Source organism: Lemur catta, chromosome 13, assembly GCF_020740605.2.
Source record: "Lemur catta isolate mLemCat1 chromosome 13, mLemCat1.pri, whole genome shotgun sequence".
Classification (NCBI taxonomy): Eukaryota; Metazoa; Chordata; class Mammalia; order Primates; family Lemuridae; genus Lemur; species Lemur catta.
In genome coordinates this window covers 22,233,478-22,258,145 of record NC_059140.1, presented here as the reverse complement: position 1 = coordinate 22,258,145, position 24,668 = coordinate 22,233,478, and the positions used below count along the sequence as shown (strand labels likewise).

The window sequence follows — 24,668 nt, the reverse complement described above, 5'->3', positions numbered from 1 at the left end:
AGCAACCTCAAACTCCTGGGCTTAAGCAATTCTTCTGCCTCAGCCTCCCAAGTAGTGGGGATTACAAGCATGTGCCACCACGCCCGGCTAATTTTTTCTACATATTTTTAGTTGTCCAGCTAATTTCTTTCCATTTTCTAGTAGAGACGGGGGTCTCGCTCTTGCTCAGGCTGGTCTCGAACTCCTGACCTCAAGCGATCCTCCCGTCTTGGCCTCCCAGAGTGCTAGGATTACAGGCGTGAGCCACCGCGCCCGGCCTCTATTAAAATACATATATGCATTTCACTATTCAGAAAACAATGCCGTTTAAGTAATTAAAGTCTTTCATTATTGGTGCTGGGGAGATTATTTCATTTCTGCAGTCCTTAAATTGCTTAGCTGTAAAATGAGGGGTTGGTCTCAGTGGTCTCCCATGCTGATGCGTATCATTCTCTTCCTGCTCAACTCCCAGATTCTTCCCTTCACCTTTGGTGCACAGGTGGGAACAGGAAAATAAAGGTCAGGGTATAAGTTGCCAACCAGGAGCAGAACTTACCACGATTCCAAGTGGCTTCAGCAACGATATTCAACAATAGTGTCACAAATAGAATGTCACATACTAAAACAGATCTAACTTGTGAAGATTTATATGATGTGAAAAATGCCATTTAAGGATTTATGGGGAGTGCTCAGGGGGCTTCTGGGTTCCTCGTCCCAAGCAGGCCTTTCTTCCCCTGAGCTGTGGGTGCTGCTTGTGCAACAGGCAAGGCATTTACTCGTGTGCCTGTGGGACAGGTCCTCAGCCCTTGCTGTCCATCAGAGTCACAAGGGGAGCCTTTAAAAGCGCCCACGTCCAAGTCCCACCCAAACCCATCAAATCCGGTAAACCAAATATCCGCAGGAAGAGCAAAGACAAAATTGCTACCTATCAAGAAAGGTATATTACACAGCTTCTTAACCGTAATGAGAACTATATTTGTTAAATTACAAATATTATTTTTTACTTACATTTCTGATTTGTCCTCTCTGTCAGGTGCTTTTAAGTTCTCAAAATCCCAGTGCTTTTCTATCCATTAATGCTTCCTTAATAGTTTAAAAATGGTAGATATTATCTGTTCTTTGAATATGCATAAATAATTATATATCAGATGTACTTTTAAAGGTAAATATTAAGTTTCAGCTAACTTTTTAAAAATATCATTTTCATCTACAGTAACAAAGATTGAAAGTTTTTATATTTAAAACTAAAGAATAGTCAAAATATTAGATATTTTCCATTTTCTACCATCAAATGCATACATACTAAGTTGAAATATTAGGCCAGAAATCTGTTATTTCTATTCAAAAAGAAGTAACAAAGGTGAGTATTTCTACTATTTGGAGGAGGGGATTCCCTTAGGACAACTGACCAGAGGAGGGGTATGCAGAGAATGTTAAATGTTTAAGACAGAAAGAACCTCAGAGTTCATCTTGCAGGTTTAGGAATTGAGGCCCCAAACACCTCAAATTCTATTTCAGGAATGCCACCATTTGTGGTATATTTTTCATGGCAGATAAAAATGGTTTGCTAAAAAAAAAAAAAAAAAAATCCTGAATATATGTATTATTTTTTTAGCTTTGGAAGAACGCTAATGCTGACTTTTGCTAAATATGGTAATCTTCTCATATTACTGTAAATTTACTATAAATTGTTAAACATTTAACATTCCTAAAACTCTTTTGGAAACTGAGCAATTGGTATTAAGAATGGTTAGATTTAAGAAGACTATACTAAAAGCCATATTGTTAAGCATATTGAGTGGATGAAAGGTTAGTCTAGCATTGTAATCAACTACACCTTTTTTCCAACCTCCATATGGGGTCAGCCAATGTAGCCAGCCACCAGGAGTAATGCACTCACAGGCAGGGTACAACGTCTGGGAGAAGAACAGCAGGAACTCCTGCTTAGGGCTTGGAAAGGGCATTGCCCAGGCTGGGCATGGTGGCTCATGCCTGTAATCCCAACACTTGGGGAGGCTGAGACAGAAGGATCACTTGAGGCCAAGAGTTTGAGACTAGCCTAGGCAACACAGCAAGACCCTGTCTCTATAAAAAAATTTTAAAAATTAGCCAGATTTAGTGGTATGTGCCTGTAGTCCTAGCTACTTGGGATGCTGAGGCAGAAGGATCTCTTGAGCCTGGGAGTTGGAGGTTGCAATGAGCTATGATCGCACCACTGCATGCTAGCCTGGGCAACATGGTGAAACCCTGTCTCACACACACAAAAAGGGGAGGCATTGCCAAACCTGGGTATGTCCGTAGGAGGGCGACTCAGAGGTGGGAGGATGTTGAGTCTGTGTCAGAGGGTTTCAGAGAGACAAGTATTAGAACAAGGAGTGTTAGAAGACAGAAGACTTGGGGAAACGTAGTGACCATCTTCAGATATCTGAAGGTCTGTCCAATGGCCATGTTTATGCACTTGCCCAGAGGATTGAAGGGACTCTTTCCCTGGGCAGAGCTTCTGTGGGTAACTTCAGAGACCCCTCCCAACTCCAAGACTCTGATTCTCTGTAATTCTTACCTAAGTTACTGATCATGTTTATAAGATATAAGAAAGAATCCACCATATTTGGCTACAAGAAACTGACACACATGGAGAAAATATTGCTTCCTCCGTGTGTGTGCTTGTTGTGCATATGAATGTGTAAGAGAGAGAGAGAGAGAACCAGGCTATTGTGTGTGTGTGTGTGTGTGTGTATAGGTGTCTGTAAGAGAGACAGACAATGGAGAGTATGTGTCTATGAGAGAGAGAAACGGACCATGAGGAGGTGGGCAGAGTCCCCATCTGTCTCTCCAGCTATTGGCACAAGCACACAGTTCCCAGGTCGGGCAGCTACGCTGTGCGTTGCCCCATGCTAGGAACTCTGAGGGCTTCCAGTCGCAGTCCCGACCTCAATGTGTGTGTCTCATCTATCCGGTTATAGGATGAGAATAACAACCCTGAGATGATTAGAGACACCAAGAGGCCTCATTAAAGTCTTTCTTGTAGTTCTCATGTCTTCATTCTCCTCCCTATCCCTTGCTCTCCTTTCTTTAAAAAAAAAAAAAAAAATCAATTAAACTCACTGTGTATTAATATAATTGACCCATCTTAATCACAGCCACCTCCATTCAAAAAGAATGGAGAATACATATGCATACAACCTGAAAAAAGGCAGAAAAACTGGTTCCCTACTACCTTCTTAGTTAGACAGCAGCAACGTAGTGTTTGTTGCCAAAACATTAAATATGGCTTGAGAAATAAGCTTACACACAGTCCAAATTGACATTCTTCAAAATCATCCTCACTCCTAAACAATAACAGCAGCAGATGGACAGAGAAAGAAACGGAATGTGGTCACATTTCATACTGTGGTATAGACGCTTTCAGATCGCAATAAGTAAATGGCCACCTGCAACCCGTAGCCTTCCGTTTCTGCTGAGACACTGACTCAGGATTTAGGGATTTAGGTTTCTAAGTTGGAACAAAAGCATTATGAAGCAAGTTGCTCTTTGTAATTTTTTATTGAGAGATGGAGAGCACACTAGGCCTACCTGGATTCCTGAAGAATCCAGCAACGCGACGGCCGTGGTGTCAGAGGAAGGTAGACTTTGTAGATATTTAAGATCTGATTTCATGCAAAAACGAGAGGTCTGAGACTAGATGTTGTAGGAGAGGAAAAGCAATATCTTTTCCTCACCCATCTGAAGGTTCATGACGGAGGCACCTGTAACAAAAGACAGATTAACAAGAGAAAAGTGCCCACATTTATTTAATATAAGTTTTATATGACAACACAGGAGCCTTCAGAAATGAAGACCCAAAGGAACAGGGAAACCTCAGTGTTTATGAGCAGGTTTGATGCAGAGTGGACAGTCATGCAGAAGTGTAATCAGACAACGGGGGTCTGATTTAGTGGTGAGAAACAGGGGGGAACTTAGCAAGGCCTGTTTGTTCAGATTCTTCTTGAGGTCTCTGTGTCTTCAAGGATAAGGGATGTCCCTTTCCTTTGGGTATGGGGAGGGCACCTCTGGAGTGAAAGTTTTATGACCTGCTTCAGGGCAGAAGGGTGGGGGCAGGCGAGACTGACCTTCCTGCTTCTGCTATTTTCTCAAGGGCCAGGGTGCCACATTTTAGGGTAATGTGTCTTGAACCCCATCAATGAACAGGCTAGTTCCCATTATGTGGGAGTGGCCTGGCCCCTTCAGGGACCCTCCTCAGTGCCAAGAGGACCAGGCACTGGGGATGTAAGAGCTACGAGCCACAGCCCCAGTCCTGGTGTGAGCACACTGGGCTAGTGAAGGAAGGCAGGGCCAAGCTGGTATAAGCTCAAAACCAACCCCAAGTGGGTGGGCACAAGGAAATGGGAGTTTAAATGTACATGGCCCTTTTTTAAAAAGAAGTTTTAGTATACATGTTAAAATAAGTATGGCTTTTTTTTTAATCTAAAATTTATTAACTGCTTATGTTAAACCTTTTCAATCCTCACCAGCCCCTGTGTTGATCACTATTACTGTCCTCATCTTGCAGATGAGGAAGCTGAGGCACAGTCTGGTTAAGAGACTGTCCTGTCTCTTACACTGGCAGTCAGCAGGCACAGTGGGGACTTGAGGCAAGACTTGCCGGCTCCAGAGCCGGTTTGGAGGAGGCTATGAGACTGGACCTTCACGGCCATTCCTTTGGAGCCTAAGTGAGCAGGTCATCTGGCCTAGCATTTTTGCACTTCTAGGATTTATCCTAAGGGAATGTTCAGATAAGAGTCTATGGTGAATGTTCTCGGATACCTGTTACAGCTTTGCTTATATAATCTTTAAGGTATCAGGGCAAATGTCACATCCTCAAAGATGCTATTGTGCCACCCTGTCTCAAGCACCCACCATCACTCCTATCCCATTACTTAATTCTGTTCTCTTAATAGGTCTTTCCACAGCCTGCAACTGTTTATTGGTTACTTGTTTATTAGCTGTTTTCCTGACTAGAATGTAAGTTCCCTGTAGGCAGGGAGCTGTTCTCTCCATTACTAAAAATAGTACCTGGCACCTAAAGCATAGTCAATAAATATCTCTTGAATGAAATGAATGAATTAATGGCAAACAACTGGGGAAAATTTAAATCTTAATCATTAGAGGATTGCTGAGATAGATGGTGGCAGATCCATGCAATAGAATACTTTCAATCATCACAAAGGATTATGCACAGCATGCCCTACATAAAGAGGTACCCTCCCTGTTGTGGAACAAAAAAGACAGGTGATAGAATGCATGTGTAATGTGATCCCTGTATTGGCCAGGGCTCCTGGTAGCCAACCACAGAATCTACTCTACTGAATTTAAGCAGAAAAAAAATGGTTTTTTGTAGCCAATTGGGTAAATCATCAATGCTCTAGGGTACCAGGAGTTCTGCAGACAAAACACAAGATTGGGAGCCCCACACATGAGTTCTTCCTCACCTCGATGGCTGACCAGTTGTGTGGCCTCCAGAGAAGTCTCTTAACTGCTCTGTTCGCCACGCAGATGTGGATAATAAAATCTACACTGTCCACACCTTAGAACAGTTGTGAGAGCAAATGAGATTGTAGGTATGAAAGCCTTTGAAAAGTTTAAAAAGGACTGTGTATACATTTACATCATCATCAGGTGATTTCGAACATCTGAGGACATGAATCTTATTCCAAAGCCATTGGCATTGCTGCCCCATTGGGATGCCATTGGTCCTCTCCTTAGCTAACTGGATATCACTAAGCGTTGAGTTGCCCCTGGCAGTGGTCTGGATAAAAAGGCTGGTAATTCCGGCAGTTGTATTTGCTAAGCTTGTTCCGAAATCATCTTCTGTGTCCTCTTGTGACTTTAGTCACTCTCCCTGTGGTCTGACCTGTGTCTCTGCTTCAGGCCTGCCCTTTTCTCGAGGCTCACTAATCTTGCCATCTTCAGGAACAGGCTGCTCTGATCTCTGGGGCCTACACTGTGTTACCACAAAGCTCGGCTTCTTCCCTGAAAGTCTTCCCCAAGCAGCGTCCTCACAGCCAAGAGAGCTGACATCTACAACACCAGCGTTCAGTGTCACTGTCGTGATTTCATGCATGGTTCAAGCAATTGACTAGTTACATATCAAAGGCCAGATTCAATGATAAAATGAATATATTTGGGTAAAATTGGATAATATATTTGGGTAAAATTTCCAAATAATTCCATTTTTCGTATATCCTCTTTGTATATTAAAAAAAAAAAACACCTTGGTTTTCATTGCCTACCTATTGTTCGAGGAAAACAGTATTGCGACATGACAAAGGATTTTAACAAGGTACTGACATCGTTAAGGAGAACTTAAATGTTCCCGAAACCAGGCGTGTGTTGCAAGGTGGGGTGATTTTCCCATTTCCTATGTGTCCAGAGGCCTTTCCTGGCAGAACTTCTAGCCCAGGAGACTTTCATCTTCATCTTGCACGAAGGATACAATTTCGTTTTGACGCACGGTTTATAGAAGCCGTTGAGCGTCCACACAATCTGTTATGCTAAATCACACCTGGTGTCTGCACAGAGAAGGCTCTGGCAAGAGTCCTCGCCACTGGGACCGAGGCCTCTGACTCAGAAGCCAAAACATGGCAGTGTTGCAGGGCGCCTGGCTCACCAGCACGGTAAATTAACCTGCTTGTTCTCACGTTAAATGCTTTATGAAAATTTACTGGGCGCAAAAAGAGGGAAGAAAACCCAAGTGGTTGCGCAGTGCGCCTGCCTGGCACCAGTGAAGGAATGAAGCTGCCGAGAAAGTCGACGTGAAGAGCTGGCAAGAGGAAAAGGTGGAAAGCGGCGGTGAAGATCAAGTGTGGTGCCAGCCACGGCATTGTTGTATCAGCATTGCTCGAGAAAAACATTTAATTATAGAAGATCCGGAGCTCCCGGTGTTTGTGAGCTCGGTCACATGACACGGGCTCTGCCACCGTCTCCGCAGTGCGTGTCTCCAGAGCATGTACGTGACACACTGAAACAGACTGCAAAGAGAGACCTCCGCCCATGTGGCTGGACCCTTGATGAGGGCCCTGTGCTGTAACCAAACCTCAGTTCACAAGCAACTCTCAATCTGCCTTTTCCCCCCAAAATACAGTGTCCTGGTAGCCATCATCACCTCCATTCTTCAGTTTTTCCACATTCTATTTTTCTTTTCTTTTCCTTGTTGATTTTAGAAGAAAATAAAATTGACAAAGAAGCCAGGTACAGTGGCTCACACCTGTAATCCCAGCACTTTGGGGGGGCAGGGTGGGAGGATCGCTTGAGGCCAAGAGTTCGAGATCAGCCTGGACAACATAGCAAGACCTCATCTCTATAAAAAATTAGCCAGGGACCGTGGCGAACACCTGTAGTCTTAACTACTCAGGTGGCTGAGGTGGGAGGATCACTAGATCTCGGGAGTTCAAGGCTGCAGTGAGCTATGATGATGCCACCACACTCCTGCCTGTGCAACAGAACGAGACCCTACCTCGGAAAAAAAAAAAAAAAAAGGCAAAGACTAGGATGGAAAATACTACACTTTAAAATATTAATACCTATAAATTTGTCACCTAAGAGAAACAAAGCCTTTTTTAGTTATGATTTTCTTTGGGAAATAATTAGGAAGCAAAACAAACAAAAACAAAAATATACGGGCCAGGCATGGTGGTTTGCACCTGTAGTCCCAGCTACCCGGGAGGCTGAGGCGGGAGGGTGGCTTGAGCCCAGGGGTGTGAGGCTGCAGAGAGCTATGATCAGCCTGTGGACAGCCACTGCACTCCAGCCTGGCAACATAGCGAGACCACATCTCTAAAAAATAAACAAATGCTCTGTGGAGCCCACCCCCTCAGGAGTTCCTCTGCCTCAGGGGCGCGCCGGTAAAAGAAAATGTAAAATTAAAAAAATAAAAAATAAATAAATGATCAGCTGCTATAAAATAAGGCCATGAGTGTATATTTGAGCTACAGATAAAAAAACATACAGAGGTAGAACCAGCTGGTAATATTGCATGGAGAGGTTTTTTTTTATTCCTTTTAGTTTTAAAGCCTCACCTACTTAAAAGTAGTTTGTGAGAGTAATGATCCAGTTTCATGTACCTGCAAGAAATATTTCTTCGTGTTCTATTTCTGCCAATACATAGCTTATTGTGTTACCTGACTTCTTCATTCGTGGCTGCCGGGAGGACTAATTAACATGCTACGACTCTAAAGCATCCTTGTTTGGGAGGCTGCTCTGCCACACAGGGTAATGCTTCCTCAGGAGGGCAGGTCACAGACTTGGACCTGCAGCGAGCTGACATTAGCGTTAGCTCGGTGTGTTTAATTGCAAGGCTGTGTGTGCCTTGTCGTTAGACATTTATACTTCTGTCTGTAAACTTTTATAGCCCCCTACTTATGAAGACAAGATTCTTTGTGTCAGCACCTTGGAGAAGTGTTGTGGAAGCAGCTGGCACACAGATAGGAATCTCCCCCAGCAACGTGGGTGCAGCCAGCGCGTTCATCAGCCACCTTAGGGCAGCCTCAGGGATAAGCAGGCCCAACGCACCTCCAAGACTTGGTGATGGCCAGGGAAACGAGCATTTTCCTCCATAGAAGTCAAGAAACCTTTTGCTTTTTAAAAAATTGGTTCTTGATATTTAGGTTAAGGGGACAATTTGGATCAGATTTTGGCGAACATATCTCAGGTCGGCTGGAGAACTAGAGGAAGTCATCAGTCAGAATAGGTTGTGAGCATCACTCTAAAACTGCTCAGGCCGGGGGCAGGGGACACGTCTGTCATCTGACTCCTATCTGGAACCACGGCAAGTCTGCCTCATTAAATCATGCGCGGATCGCTCTTGATTTACCATTCAAAAGAGTGAAAGGCCCGCAGACCCTGCCCTGCATGGGTGATCGGTGGCACCTGTGGCAAATGGCACGTTTTCATCCTTATAATGAAGAAAGGTAGGTGCAAGGTCCTTTGATGACACTGTTCCCTTTTGCTTGTTTACTTTTATTCTCCCACGCAGACTGCGACCCAGCAGGAGGGCTTTTAAACCAAAACAGTTAATTACCTCCTCTAACCCAGAGAAGTCGGGAAACATAAATATAGCGAGTTGAGAGGGAGAGGGCAGCTTTGCTTGGGGCTGTACTTTGTACCAGTCGGGGAAGGGAGCCACCTTCTCCATCCTCACCCGGCTAGGCAGAGCAAGGCCAATTAGAAGGTGTGCTTGGGGGGGGGGGCCTGAGTGCCACTGTGCTGTGGGGTTTCCAGGGCTCTCAGTGCCCTTGACTGAGTCCCCCAGATCAGAAACCCACGTGCAAACACCCATTGCAAAGCAAAATCAGGCAGCTTCGGAGCTAGAGGCCCTCCCACCATCAAAGGAAGGAGCTCTTGGGCAGGTGGGATTGAGCAGGGACCTTCTCCACTTTGTGGGGAGGGGCGGGGTGGATCCCCCCCCAAATGCAGTCAGGGGCTCAGGGCCGCCTCTCAGGAGATACTTCTGCAGTGAGTGGCGATTCCCAGCCTGCCCCACCATCACCTTTGCTTCCCACTGGAATGGAGCCTCTGCCCTCGTATTGCTCCATCATGGGCTCACTCACCCCTGCCCCTTGGGAATCCCCTTGCCTTTCTGTCACCCTAGGCTTAAGCACCCTCCTGACCTAGACTCACATGTGGGGACTGTCCGCGCCTTTCATTCCCTCACTATTCCTGCCTCTGCCTTCTTCCTGCTCCCCACTGGGTGCTGACGCCTCCTGCCCCTACTGAAATCCCCCCAGCCCATCTCAGCCTGCCGTGTGGCCTCCCACCTCTGCATCCCAGGGTCCCTGGTATCTGTTCTGCTGCCTCCACCTGTCACCCTCTTCTCCTTCTATGGGCCTTTCATCACCACAACTAGATGACAAAGGAGTACAACAGGGAGTGATTTATAGCTCGATTCCCTCCCCCAACACCTGTCCCCAGCACCTGGTGTGGTGGATAGCATTTGATTAATCCCTCTGGTTAAAACATTTTAAATGTACCAGACCAGGGTCATCAGGCAGAATCTGGCCACAGTATTCAGGAAGTTTTCTATTCAGAATCACAAACATTCTTAAAGAAAAGGATACATTCCCTCAATTATCTAAATGTTTTCAAGTATTTGGCCTTAAATACAGACGACAACTAGATGAGTGATTGTGTTTTCGGTTTTCTCTGGATCCTTCCCCTCAAGCGGGCATGGCCAGGGCCGCTCAGGAGAGAGCCTCTAAAGTGTGTGGTTCTTCCACTCCTGGATTGTCCTGCCTGGAGCAAACCTCCCGGCTCCCTGTGCCTCCGCCGCCCTGCTAGAAACCAGAAGTTATAATGCTGCCCTTCTGAGGCTGTGAAAACAAAGAAAATAAAATAATAAGAGTGGGAAGAGCCGTGAGCTAGCAGATAACATAACTACAGACAAATCTGAGCATGGCTGTTGTTACAGGTGTTGAGAAAGGCAATGCAAGTTTTTAATAGATAGATTCATCTTTTTAAAAAGTTGTGTACCAAATGTCCTTCAGAGCCACACTGAATCATAAAGCTAACCAGAAATGTAAAGACCATAGGTAACACATGCCTACCAGGGCATCTTCTCGGCACTAGCTCCATCTCGTCCCATGGGCTTGGGTTTGTAGCACCTTGGAGGCCAAGGGGGATACCTGTCAGGGCCCCCCCAAAGACAGACCAAGGCCAAGGAGGTAGGGAGAGGGCAAGGGAAAGAGGAGAAGGGGGACAATGGTGGACAGGCTGTGGCAGCAGGGAAGCCAGCACTGGCCAGGGGCCCGGGCAGGGCTGGGTGATGACGCAGATGGAAATAAGCCCCTTCCTTCCACTCGAGTTTTCTCTTCCTAGGAAATTTTCATTGTATTCTGTCAAAAAATAAAAATATCACAAGCTTCTCTACCTTATACCGTATACAAAAATATATACTCAAAATACATAAGGGAGACCTAAATGCTAGAGCTAGAACTCTTAAACTCCTAGAGGAAGACATAGGCATAAATCTTGTGGCCTTGCATTAGATAATGTTCTCAAAATGATCACAAATGCACAAGTAACAAAAGAGAAAAATAGATAAATTGGACGTTAGTAAAATGATAACTTATGTGCTTCATAGGACACTATCAAGAAAGTGAAAAGACAACTACAGAGTGGGAGAAAATGTTTGCAAATCATATATCTGATAAGGAGTTAATATCCAGAATATATAAAGAACACTCATAACTCAACAACAAAAAGACAAATAACCCTGTTTAAAACTGGGCAAAGGACTTAAATAGCCATTTCTGCAAAGAAGATATACACATGGCCAATAAGCATAGAAAAAGATGCTCAGCATCATTAGTCATCAGGGAAATGCAAAGCAAAACCACACTGAGATGCCACCTCACAACGCACTAGGATGGCCGTTATCAAACAAGCACATAAATAAATAAAACAGAAAATAACAAGTGTTTTCGAGGATGTCCAGAAATCTAAACCCTGGTGCCTTACTAGTAGGGAGGTAAAATGGTGCAGCCATTGTAGACAGCAGTTTGGCAGTTCCTCAAAAAACTAAACATAGAATTACCATATGACCCAGCAAGTCTACTCCTAGGTATATACCCAAAAGAATTGAAAAGAGGGACTCAAAGAGAAACAGTATCCCATATTAACAGCAGCAGTAACCCCAGTGTGGAAACAATTCAAGTGTCCATGATTAGATGTGTAGATAAACAAAATGAGGTACATACATACAATGGAATATTATTCAGCCATGAAAAGGAATGAGGTTTGGATACATGCTACAACATGAATGAAACTTAAAATGTTGTTATCCTTAGTGAAATAAGCCAGAGCCAAAGGACAAATATTATATGATTTCACCCATAGGAAATGTCTGGGATAGACAAATTCATAAATACAGAAAGTAAATTACAGGTTGCCACAAGCTGTGGGCATGGGAGAAGAGAGAGTCTTTGCTTAATGTTATCGAGTTTTTGTTTGGGGTGATAAAACATTTTGGAAATAGTGGTGATGGTTGCACAAACTGTGAAAGTAATCAATGCCACTGAATTGTATACTTAAGAATGGTTAAGATGGAAAATTTTATGTTATATTTTAGTCCAATTTTTTTTAAATGGGCAAATGATTTGAATAGATAGTTCACCAAAGAAGATACAAAACTGGCCAATAAGCACACGAAAAGATGCTCAATATCATTAGTCATCAGGGAAATGCAAATCAAAACCACAATGAGAGACCACTTCACACCCACTGGGATGACCATAACTGAGAAGGCAGATGGTGATCAAGTGTGGATGAGGACGTGGAGCAAGTTAACCCGCACACACTGCTGGTGGAACTGTAAACTGGCTCAGCTGCTTTGGAAAACAGTGGACAGTTCCTCAGAAGATTAAACACATAGTTACCATATGACTCAGGAATTCCACTTTTTCTTAAATATATACCCAAGAGATATAAAAACATATGTCCACACAGAAACTTGTACATGGATGTCATAGCAGCATTTCTCATAGTAGCCAAAAAGTGGAAACAAGCCAAATGACCATTAACTGATAGTAAGCAAAATGTGATATATCCATACAGTGGAATATTATATGGCAATAAAAAGGAAGTAAGTACCGATACACGCTACAACGTGAATGAACCTTGAAACATCCTAAGTGAAAGAAGCCAGGCACAGAAAACTACGTTATTGCATGGTTCCATTTATAAATTCCAGAATAAGCAAATCTCCAGGCAGAAAGTAGACTAGTGGTTGTCTAGGGCTGGGAGGGTTGGGAGAAAATGGGAGTGACTGCTAAGAAACATAGGGTTTCTTTTGGGAGTGATAAATATATTCTAAAATGGATTGTGGTGATGGTTGTACATCTGTAAGGATGTGCTAACAGGCCGTTGAATTGTACACTTTAAATGGGTGAATCATATGTCATGTGAATTTTATCTCATTATAGCTGTTACCAAAAAAATCACAAACCTAACAATGATCTTCCTCCAAATTATTTTCCACAAATAACAAGTAAAGTGAAGTTTAAGTCACTAACTAGTTTTTAACTTTTTATTGTGGAAATATTCAAACACATACAAATGAAAAGAGAATAGTATAAAGACTCAATCTGCTCTAAAAATTATCAACAATTTAGAGATAACTTTCTTAAAATTTTTTCCCAAATTTCATTACAAAAATTTCAAACATCAGAGAAGTCAAAAGATTGTACAGTGAATACACATTTACCGACCTCCTATATTCTCCCATTAATGTTTACTCTGCCTGCCTTAATGCATGCCTATTCATCCAGCTATCCCTCTGTCCATCCATCCATTCATCTTACTTTTGGTATTCATTGCAAAGTAAGTTGCAGACAGCAGTGCACTTCCCCTTAAACACTTCTGCATGGGTATAATTGACTAGAATTCAATGTTTGTTTACAGTTCTCTTCATGCTTTTAAGGTGAAATTTATACAGTGAAATGTACAGATTTAAAGTGTGCATTTCATGAATTCTGACAAATGTATAGGCTTCTATGACTCAAATTAAAGCCATTGCCCTAATGTCTTTTAAAAATATTTTTAATTGTTCAGAGACCTTCAAAATAAATTCTTTTCCTAGATTTATTGTACTTTAAAGTTGTTTTTTTGGTTTTCTCTTTTGCACTTAAATCTCTGAAAGTCAGAAATACCAATTATATATTATAAACTACCCATCCATATACATCCTGAGTCTTCTTAGTCCTTTGAATGAAAGCCGATTTAGCATTTTCTTATAAACCTGTGTTTTAATGTATCTTTCATGGTTAATACATCAAAAACTTTGCTCTCCCAAAACCTACACTTTCAGAGTAAACAGGAGGCCTGGCATGTAATAATTTGTGAGATGAAATCAACACATGAAATTTTAAGCCAGTTAACACACGGTATGTTCAATATTGTTACAGATTTTCTTTTTTTCAAAAACAGGCAAACCAAGACTTCTTTTTCATGTGGAAAAAATAATGGGCTAGAACACTCAACACCATCACCTTGCCTAATGAAACACACTACCAGGTTGTAATAATCAGTGAGAATTCATTTGCTTTTTTTCCCAATGCAGTCACTACAACAGTCTCTGTGATCATTAGTATAGTGAATTTTTACACATTTATGAGAAAATCCAATATAATTGACTAGTGATGGTGTTTTATGTCAAAAGCACTGCTGTTTTTTTAATATAAATGTATAAAAAGAAGTTATGTAAAAAAGGAGATCCTTAAATGGAAAAATTCATTCCGTTTTTTATTTTAAACCAAACTTGATCTTGAAATTTTCAAGAAGATTTTAATAGAGATGCTGATCTCGGGACCTTCTCCAAATTTGGACCCCTCCACACCTGTGACATCATTTTACAAATCAGAGAAAATGGAAATGAGATGAGAGGGACAAATCCAGAAAAAGATAGAATTTACTAGTGTTTTTGAATATGTGGCATGTCTATTTGCCTTTTGTAGGATGAAAATATTAATTGTACTTTTTTAAAATCACAAATGTTTTGCATCTCCCTGGAGTCTAGAAAGTCTTTCCTATTTCTTAATTACCAAATCTCGGGGTGACCGCATAGCTTGCTCCTGTTGCACCCAGGGTTGCCTGCGATTTCCTCTGAAAACAACTATACATTAACATTAAGGTTTGGGGGGAGGGTGGAAGGCAAAGAGAAAGGTGATAATTCAGATGTTATGAAACTGTGATAATGCTATTATTTAAGGCACTTATTTGGGTATGTTTATACTTTGTGGTTTTATAAATAAGCCCAAGGGGCTCCTCTTGGTTGTCACAATCCTCCTTGAATCTCGTATCCTGTCTGTCTCATCCTATCCGACAGTAGAATTGATGCCGCTCTAATCCCTGGAAGTTTGGAACTAATGAACTGACTGCTGAGCTGCCGCCACGGAGCGTGGTCCCAAACTATACTGTACTTCACACTCGATTTATTCTCCAGATGGCGAGACTGTGCCGCCCTGCCGCGAGGGACCACCTCTTCCACTGGAGTGTAAAAGTGGACGGATGTTGTTTTCTTTGCAAATTTGATCATTCTGAGCTAGAAACTTGCGAGGATGATTAGTTATTAGCTTTAATGGGTGCCAATTGAACCAACTGCACGCATATTTTCTCCTTTAATTTCGGAGTCTGCAGGTCTCGGTGCTGGTTGATTTATCTGCTTTCTTACGTCACCAGAGCATGTCTCTTCCCCAGGTGATAGGAATCCAGTCTCTGAAATCATAGCACGCCTTGGTTCCTGGCCCAGACAGAGTCACATAATACGGTGGCTTATGGATACGGATAAGTTTATTAGCCACTGGTCCACTGCACTGAGCAGCCCATGGCACGAAATATTGATTGAACACAGGAACTTTGGGAACACCATTTTTTAGAACAGGGGCCTGCAAAGATTCCAATATGTGCCAACTTTCTCCGTGACCTCTACAGACCCCACCTCTGGGATCAAACACGATACAGAGCACACTGTGGTAGTCAGTCTCCAAAGATCTAACTTAACTGTTGATAAGGGACTTAATTCCATTATTCAGTATTTTCCAGCTTGTCAGATGTTAGAGGGACAAGTCCATTCCGCAGTGAGAATGGCTCACCAAGGCTGTCCTGTGCCATTAACACACTTAGAATACGGTCCCTTTTAAACTTCATTTTGAACAATCTGTATTGCTCCCAGGATGTAAGAGCCCTCAAAAAACTCTTTTTTGAATGGCCTCTTTCACTTTAATTTCCTTTTTCTTCTTTCTCCAGGAAGCACTTACCTCCCAATAACCACAGCAGCTCACTCTGAGGGCCCTTGCAAGAGACCTGTGTCTGCCAGGCCGCCTCTTGCAAATCCACCTAGGGTGGAGATTGGAGGATGGTCAGGGCCAGCCAGGAGCCAAAGAGAACGAGAGAAAAAGAGAAGGAAATTGTGCAGGGGACGAGGCGATAGAGGTGAGGGAGATGTGACAGAGAGATGGTAGCAGGCAGTAAGATGGGTGTTGCACAGAGAGAGAGAGAGAACAGAATTTGTTTCTTTTCACAACTGGGTGGACTGTGACTCTTTCTAACTTAAGACCCAGAACTAAACTTAATTGTTCTTAGAAACTGCCTTCCTCCCAACCCAACAGATGGCATGGGTGTGTTTGCTAGCACAGTAACATAATTTTACCCTTAAAATACCAAAAAGGAAAAAAAAAAAAATCAACATGCTTGTTGGTTAGTGTAAATTCAGCAAAGTTGTTGGATATTTTGGGATACATACCAGAGGGATGCACACTTAGTTTATGTAAATTATAACAAGAAACAGCCTGTTAATAAGAGTGTTGTGTGGCAATATACCTCCAAAGCCATCATCTTTTTTTGGAAAGGTACAGAATGATGAAGTGGAAAGAGCTTGGTTTTCATTCTGAGCCAAAAAAAAAAAAAAAGTCTAATATAATGCTGAGTATTCACTGCTCGTTATTATAATATGAAAAGTACTAATCAGATTATGCCTAAAATTGGAATTAGGTACTTCATTTGCAATTTTACAAGGGCTGAATTTTACTAAGTAAACCGGAATGTGCTGAAACCATGGCAATCTGACTTTAGATAAAAATCACAAACAGGTTTAGAACACGAGCTTTGAACAAACAGTCCCCCCTTCAAATCCAAGGGAAACAACCAAACAGCTTAACACCAAAATTAACGTTAGGTGGGGAACCTGCGGCCTTTGGGCCACACGTGGCCTTCTGGATCCTTGAGTGTGGCCTTTTTGACTGCATCCAAATTTTACAGAACAAATCCTTTTATTAAAAGGGGTGCAGCAGAGAAAGATGAAGCTTTTCTTGCCTCCATTAGTGCTCAAAAAAAGAACAATCTTGAAATCAGAAGGCCGCAGGTCCCCCAGGAAGTCGATGTTGCCAGGGATCCTGTGTCAGTGAGCACATGCAGATTAAAGTGGAGGATGGAGATGATGAGTCAAAGAATTTCAGTTTTAAATGCAGATCGGCCTAAAAAGATCTAGTGAGTTCCTTTATTTTCCATCCACTCTGTTCCCTTTGCAAGGCTGACTTGTTATTGAAAGGTAACCTGGAAGTTGAAATGTTTACAAACTAGAGCAGTCCCCAGGTTTTTTTTTTTTTTTTTTTTTTGAGACAGTCTCTCACTCTGTTGCCCGGGCTAGAGTGAGTGCCGTGGCGTCAGCCTTGCTCACAGCAACCTCAAACTCCTGGGCTCAAGCAATCCTCTTGCCTCAGCCTCCCGAGTAGCTGGGACTACAAGCATGAGCCACCATGCCCGGCTAATTTTTTCTATATATATTTTTAGCTGTCCAAATCATTTCTTTCTATTTTTAGTAGAGACGGGGTCTCACTCTTGCTCAGACTGGTCTTGAACTCCTGAGCTCAAACTATCCGCCCGCCTCGGCCTCCCAGAGTGCTGGGATTACAGGCGTGAGCCACCTCGCCCAGCTCCCCAGGTTTTTGTAGCTGTAGAGGCTACATGGAGCCTAACACAATTTAGGCTCTCGCGGCCATGGCTCTAAATGCACACACTGCCCAAGGGCTGGAAGCAATTCTCCCAGCAGCTCCAGACAACCTTAGAACCATGATCTGGAGCTAACTTCTGCCCTTCACCTTCAGGACTTTTCACATTTAGTAACTGTAACAAGAGTGGAGATAGCTGTATTTTACATCTGTGGAAAAACCAAAGAGATGATGTGAAACCAAGACATTTTTGGCTGCATCCTCTCTGACTTGAGCTAGTATAAGCTGTCTCTTGCTTTTGTCCAAGCTTGGCCTAATTATTGGCAGTTGAAGCTCTGTATATCAGGGCTCCACAGAGCTGTCCTAAACTGTCCTAGGTACTGTTTCCATCTGGCCTGACAGCTCTAAGCTACCGTTTCACCACCGTTTAACTCAGACCACATTTGGGGGCCTTCCTTACCTCCACTCCGTCATAGACCTACATCCGTCTGGTTTAAATCTATTGTCCTGGGTTGTCCTGTTGATTGGATTTAGACTCAGTACTGGCTTAAATAATTCTTTTTTGTCTCTGCTTTGGTTTGCTATTTTCCTAGATAAGTATTGCTTTTCAAATGGCTGTATATGGCTAGGACTTTTTTTTTTTTTAAACCACATTCATCAGCACTGAAAAGCTTTAAAGTTTTATTAGTATCATAAAAACCCTTCCCAAATGAAACTACTTTTGATAAGTGTTCATTCTGACAATGAGAATTTGTTGAGGGCTGTTGGCAAGTTGGAGGAATTTTTTTTGGAAACTAAAATTGGCAGGAAGTAATGACCCCAAGTGCTTTCTTTTCTCTGGACTCCAGCCTCACTCCCTCAATGTTCTCGTTTCTTGCCCCCACCCCAGTTCATCACCCCCAACCCAAAGCCAATAAATAACAGATCTGGCCTCATACAGTTTTCCTAAGGACAAATTCAAATACTGAAGCAGACTTTCAACCTTCCCGCTTTTCTTAACTGTGGAGCAAAGACTGTCAAATCAAAGAAAAAAATAGATTTGTCAGCCACTTCATGATGGGATTTCTGGGTGATGTTATTACCTTCTACCTAAATAAGTTGGAGGTTTTTTTTGTAGTATGCAGTGTCAGATTGCTGTGAGCATCTTCTTAATTGAATGTCAAGATTCAACTCAGTTGCAAAAAATAAAGTAAAAAAAAGAGTAAAAAAAGCATGATGTGTGGCAAAAGAAAAACCAAACCTTATTTTTTCTATGATGCAAATATGCTGACAGACAAGACTGCCATGATCCAGATGTTATACAGTTTCTTATGTTTATTAAATGAGAAAATGCAGGTAGAGAACAAAGAACCATGCTTAGCTAATGCTCAATTCAATGAAAAACTGCCAATTAATTATTTTATAATACCTTGGAAATAATGCTAATGAGCAAGATGACACTACTGTTTAGAAGTTCACCAGTATGCATTATGCCGGATCTCGGCTATGTTATAGCCGTCTTGAAGTCTAGAACTCAACCACCTATCAGATTTGATGATTTCTTTCAAATAGTTATTTGCTGGACAGGAAATATGTAAATATATTGGTGCTCAGACTCTGAATCCATATAACAGTTCCATTAGACCATTCGATTGTGTTCCCCTCAATGATAAAAATAAACTCAGGAGATACATTTTTATGGACACTTATAGAATGAAGCTCGACTGAGAATTGTAAAAACTCTTGAAGACTTCGATCTGGGCCCAACTGAAAAGTGTGTGAGAGTCAACTCAGTGTCCAGTGGTCTGGCCGAAGAAGACCTAGAGACCCTTCTGCAATCCCGGGTCCTTCCTTCCAGCCTCATGCTACCAAAGGTGGAAAGTCCTGAAGAAATCCAATGGGTGAGTAGTGAATGCTTTGCTTTAAGGCTCAGGATCGCCTAAGGAGTAGCAAAAAGAAGGGATTTGGGTGCCACAGGTTTTGAAAATGCATACACAGAGCAGAAAGGAGAGGAACTGAGAAAAAGGAATTGAGTGCAAGGAACAAGGAAGACCTGGCTTTGCCCAGAGTGTTCTATCAAGGAGGATCTGGCTTTGCCCAGATTGTTCTATGGAACAACTCCACTTCTGAAATGATGCGTCTGCTTCCTAACTGGATTTGTGGTTTGGACAGAACAGCCTCCTCGATAGCCCTCCCATAGCAATCCCTAGAAACTAGGTTGCCTGAGAATTTCATCCCTTCTTCTGCCCTGCCAGGTCCTAAGCCAAGGCCTCCACCTGGAAGAGCCATGACGTAAGTGGCTCTTAACTGCCGTTCATTTGAAATCATCACAGGCAGTGAGAGCATGTCAGCTGCATATGAAAAAATGAACCCAAAGAAGGGGAGGAAAAGGTCACTCCTAAGGGCAGCTAGAGGAATAAACAGGAAGCTTTTAACTAGTGGTTTTAATTAGCACAGATATTATTTCCTGAACAGTTCTCTAGTGCATCCTTTTTAAATTGCTGACAGGTGTGTTTGTGTTTCATGACGGACTTTTCAGTCAATAAAAACCTGAAATGTAAAGTGGTTGGCATGTAAAATTACTTAAGAAAACTTCTGAAAGGAGCCTAATTATACTATGATTGTTTTGATTGTGAAGGAGGGGGCTAGATTTTATTTGGGGGTTGCTATTATCCTGTAGATCTCTGTTGAATAAAATAGCATTTCCTTGTGCCATTCCAGGGCAGAGAGGCTGTGAAATACGAATGCTGGAAGTATCTGTGGTCAGGGTGAGTGGGCAGTGGTGGTTTTGAAGCCACATTTAGAATTATCTCAAAGGCTGTGGGAGCAACCACGGCAATACGCTAAGAGGTTGTAACACCTGACGAAACTGCTCACCTTTTTAATGCATCCGGATATGATGGGTTGGTGCAGCCCGGTGCCATGGCCGCTGCCACATGTGGCTACTGAGCATTTGAAATGTGGCCAGTGCAAATTGAGATGTGCTGCAAATACCAAATACATACCCGATCTTGAGGACTTGGAAGCCCCACACCCAGAAAAAAAAAAACAATGTAAAATATCTCAATTAATTTTTATATTGATTACACATTGCAACGATAATAATTTGGATCTACTGGGTTGAATACAAGAGATTATTAAAATTAAATTCACCTGTCTCATTTCACTCTTTTAATGTAGCTACTAAAAACTTTAAGATTATGTATGTAGCTGCCATTCTATTTCTTTGGGACAGCTCTGTGTTGGATTCTTCTTGAAGGCCCAGATTCAAGGCCCAATATTTACTTACTAAACTGGAGTTCTTCTCTCCAAGGTTACCCTGAGAAGCTGGGAGATACTGGTTAGATTATGTTAATATCCTAGAGGGCTTTGACCCCATTCAGATATGTCTTCAGTTGATTGAAATGGACTCTGGAGTCACTGTTCTCTTTTGGTTTCATAGTTAATGCCTATTTATCACCGTTATTACCCTGAATTTAAGATGGGGGCTAGGAGGACCCACCCAGCCCTCAGCTACGGCTTCTGTTTGCTGTTTGAAATCCCTGGATGTGAGAAACCTACTGAAATCTAAATAGGACTTCTAGTTAACAGAAGTCTTTTTGGCTGTTTATTTTTCCCTCTCCGTTTGTATTTATGCGAAGCATAAAGCCCAGAGCCCGATGCACAACTGAAAGATGGGCTTACTTGTTTTCTTTTGTGTGAGAATCTCTTGCTCGCCTTTTGTCGCTAGTGTGGGTTCTTGTTTGACTGGCACGGCTTATTGGACTATAACAAGCGTAACTCTGCCTCCTTTGTCGTGGGACAATTCTCCCACAAATCCCGAACAGTGTGCATTCTTCCAGCACACTATCGGGTGTGCACTGGAATTGAAGGCATTGCTGAGCCCTGCAACTTTGTCTCCTCCCCACTCTCTTTGTGATTTCTCCCCTTTCTCTCCTCCCCCCACACCCCAGCCCCTCCACCTCGCTGAAATGAACACTTTACCAGGCCGGAAACATTTAATCGTCTCCTTTTGAAAAAATTAATTGAAACTTCTCCACTAGTTACCTTTTGTGTTAGTACTTAATGCAATTTTTTAAGAAAGAGGGGGAGGAGGAGGAGGAGGATGGGCTAGAATATTTAATTTTTAAATGCCTCTATTGGCTTAAAAACAAAAGGCATTAGAGGTTTTTCTCACTAAGAACAGAGACTCTATTGTAAGGCGTTTACCTAGTTTTAAACTTTTTGATTTTTGTAGTTATAACCATTATTGCAAAGAATGGGGCAAGTAACTTCACAAGTTTTCTTTTTTTTTAATGAGGGGGAACAATGCCCTAGTACACATTTGACAACGAAATCACTAATATTTCACTACCGTTTTTCTAGCTTACATGAGGCAAAATCATGTTTTATTTTCATTTACATCAAATACTGTGCATTTTGTCCCCTTACACCATAGTCTCCTCATTCCTGCTATTTTGGTGGAGTTTGAAAAGTTGCTGAGGAGGTGATGATGCTGTCCGAGGGGGCGGGGGCAGTGGGAGCAACTGGGAATAATTCTTCATTACTGAAAGGTGTGATTTATTTTAGCCTAATTGTAAAGTTACTGCAAATTGCTCAAAAGCTTTTTAAAGATCCCAGTGATTAGATTTTGGGGGGGGGGGGGTGCACAGGCGAGGAGGGGCAGCTAAAAGGGGAAATAACACCTCTAATCCCGCTTCTGGTAAATAGGCTGCCAGCTTTTCAAATGAGTTTCCTTTCTATTAGTCAGAATATTATGCTAAGCCTTAAGCATTAGTTTTTTTATGTTGCCATAGCAGCCTTATTCCTGCAGGGTGGTGACCTGTGATGATTACAGTACAAAGCTTATAGGGTCTTGAAACCCCCTTTGAAGATGAAAAGTCTTTGATGGTTTATATTTATGCAAATCTCTTAGATATGATTTACCCAACTGAGACTGAATGGAGAGATGATTAAAATTCCCTTTTCCTTTGATATCCATTAATAGCTGAGTATTCCTTAAACTTAAAATGGATATATATGTTTTCATCTTTATTTACAAAAATATCTTTATCATACCTGTGTTTCTTTTCTATCTCCCCACATCTTATTAGATCTAGATAGACATAATAGATTTACAATTTAGAGTGTGTTTTTCCCCCTTTTGAAAGGTGGGGGTGGGGGAGAATCTGTGCAAGAGCTTTTGTATGTTTCCAGATGATAGATTTTGGAATTTGGGCTACCCCACTGGCAGCACAGAGCTAGCTGTGAACTGGTCTCATGGAAAAAATTGGCGAGCTTTGGTCTTCAAAGAATTAAACTTCCTTTTTAAGGTCTTCCTAGGTAAGCTAAAAAATTATGAAGAAAAGCCTTCTGAACAAAGGGTAATGGTGCTATAATAAATAATATGGATTCTGCGTAGAAGGCCGCTGAACACTGATGTCAGCGCTGGGCACAAAACAAAAACAGGATGGCAGGTAGAGCAAGACTGCATTGTTTTAAGGGCCTACCATTTGCATTTAAGGAAGTGAGGCTGAGAGGTCTTAAGTAAATACATTTTCAGGGAAGCATTTAAACTGGAGAATTTCTCCTTCCACTTCCAACTCCTAGGCCTCAAACTGCTCCTTTGGGGAAAAAAATTGTAATGCTTAAGGTTTTACTGTTTAGTTTGCTGGGAACTTTGTTACCTTTTTTCTTTGGTCTTTCTTCTTTTTTTTAATTCTTTTGTGTGGACGAAAGAGGCTAGGATATTACTTCCTCAGGTCAAAGACTTAAATACTACTTATATGTCTACATTTCAGTGATTGTACATTTTTTCCCCAGTAATCACCTATGACACTTTTGGTTTTAGTTTTCAGACAAATTTTTGCTCTACTTAAAAGGCCGAAAACTTGAACAACCAATGAACTTAATCCCTTTTGTGGAAACTGCAATGGGTTTGCTTAATTTTAAGGTAAGAAAACTGTAACATGGTTAATAAGTTAGTATTTTATTTATCACCTCAAGAGAATGTTTTCAAGTTTAACATCTACTTAAAATATTTTTCTAGAAATATTTATAAGCAAAGGAAATGTACAACACTACTTGTTCTCTGTAATAGTCCAAAAACCAGGTTGTCAGCATCTTAGAAAACAGAGAAATTGGTTAAGTAGAAAGGGAAAGCTTCCCAGTCCAAAATAGTTAAATGAAATATTTTAATTAAATAATCACTGTGTAAATATATGCTTTGAATTATTACATTTATAGACTAAATGTACATGAAAAATTTATTTGGTCACCCTTGTGAATTAACTTTGAGTTGTTCTTTTCTATCAATTGCTTTTTCATTAGGAAATCTTCTGGCTTCTCTGTAACAACATTATCCATAATGTCTAGCAGATAAAATTATTATTTGTAAGTTCATGTACACAAATAATTTGTAGTATATTATTTTAATTTGCCACATTACAACATAAAATATTTTGCAATATACATTCAGGAAGATTAACTGAGCCAAGTGTTTTCAACCATTGTGTGGCTGCATTAAACTACCTGCCTTAAATTCTTAAATTCATAGCTAGCTCATATTTTATCCCCTTTATCAGTGGGCATTTATAGTGTTTTCCAAAATAAGCCCCTCATTCCACCTGACCTGTGAACGTCAACCTAGCACCCCCTTCTCAGAGTTCCTAGCCTACCTTTTTTTTTTTCCCCCCAAAGGGCAAGCGAAAAGAAATCACTCAAAACAAAGAAAAAAAGGTGGCTGAACTGTACTGGAGAGAGAATGTGTGAGCACATGCTCCAAGAGGAAACTGAGATGTGTGGGGCTGTGCAGGAGGACCGGGTGCAGCCGTTTGGGGAGCTGCTTCTACCCTCGCCTCCTGAGCAGCTGTTTACACAACTAACCACAAGTTCTCCCAGCCCACCCTAAATCCTCAGAAAATAATCAAAAGCACATCCCTTAGATGCAACTAGATGCATACAGTGATTTAATTTTAAGTGCCGTTTCATCATTTTATTCCATAATGTACTTAGAAGCACTCACGACGCCTGAAATTAATCAACAGGGTTCCCACCGGTTCATCATTTCTATCCCACCCACATATATTAGAAGGTTATATCTCCACCTTTCAAGATGCACAGTTATGTCCACAACAAATATCATTAATCTTGACTTTCATATATAAATGTCAAAGTTGCTTTATTAACATGTCTTGGAGGACTTGTTGCATTTTTATTTTCCCCTCTGGAGTTGTAGGTTTTTGTATTATATGTCTT

General features: G+C 41.7%; 1 protein-coding gene across 1 annotated transcript in view; it reads left to right on the top strand.

The window, feature by feature from the left end:
• The window catches only part of CLYBL (citramalyl-CoA lyase), a 96,359-nt gene that overhangs the window by 45,915 nt on the left and 25,776 nt on the right, over positions 1-24,668 (top strand). The window contains exons 2-3 of the mRNA XM_045567219.1: positions 19,145-19,333; positions 23,263-23,364. Of these exons, the coding sequence (XP_045423175.1) occupies positions 19,295-19,333; positions 23,263-23,364 (141 nt within the window). The 5' untranslated portion in view covers positions 19,145-19,294. The remainder of the gene's footprint in view (positions 1-19,144; positions 19,334-23,262; positions 23,365-24,668) is intronic.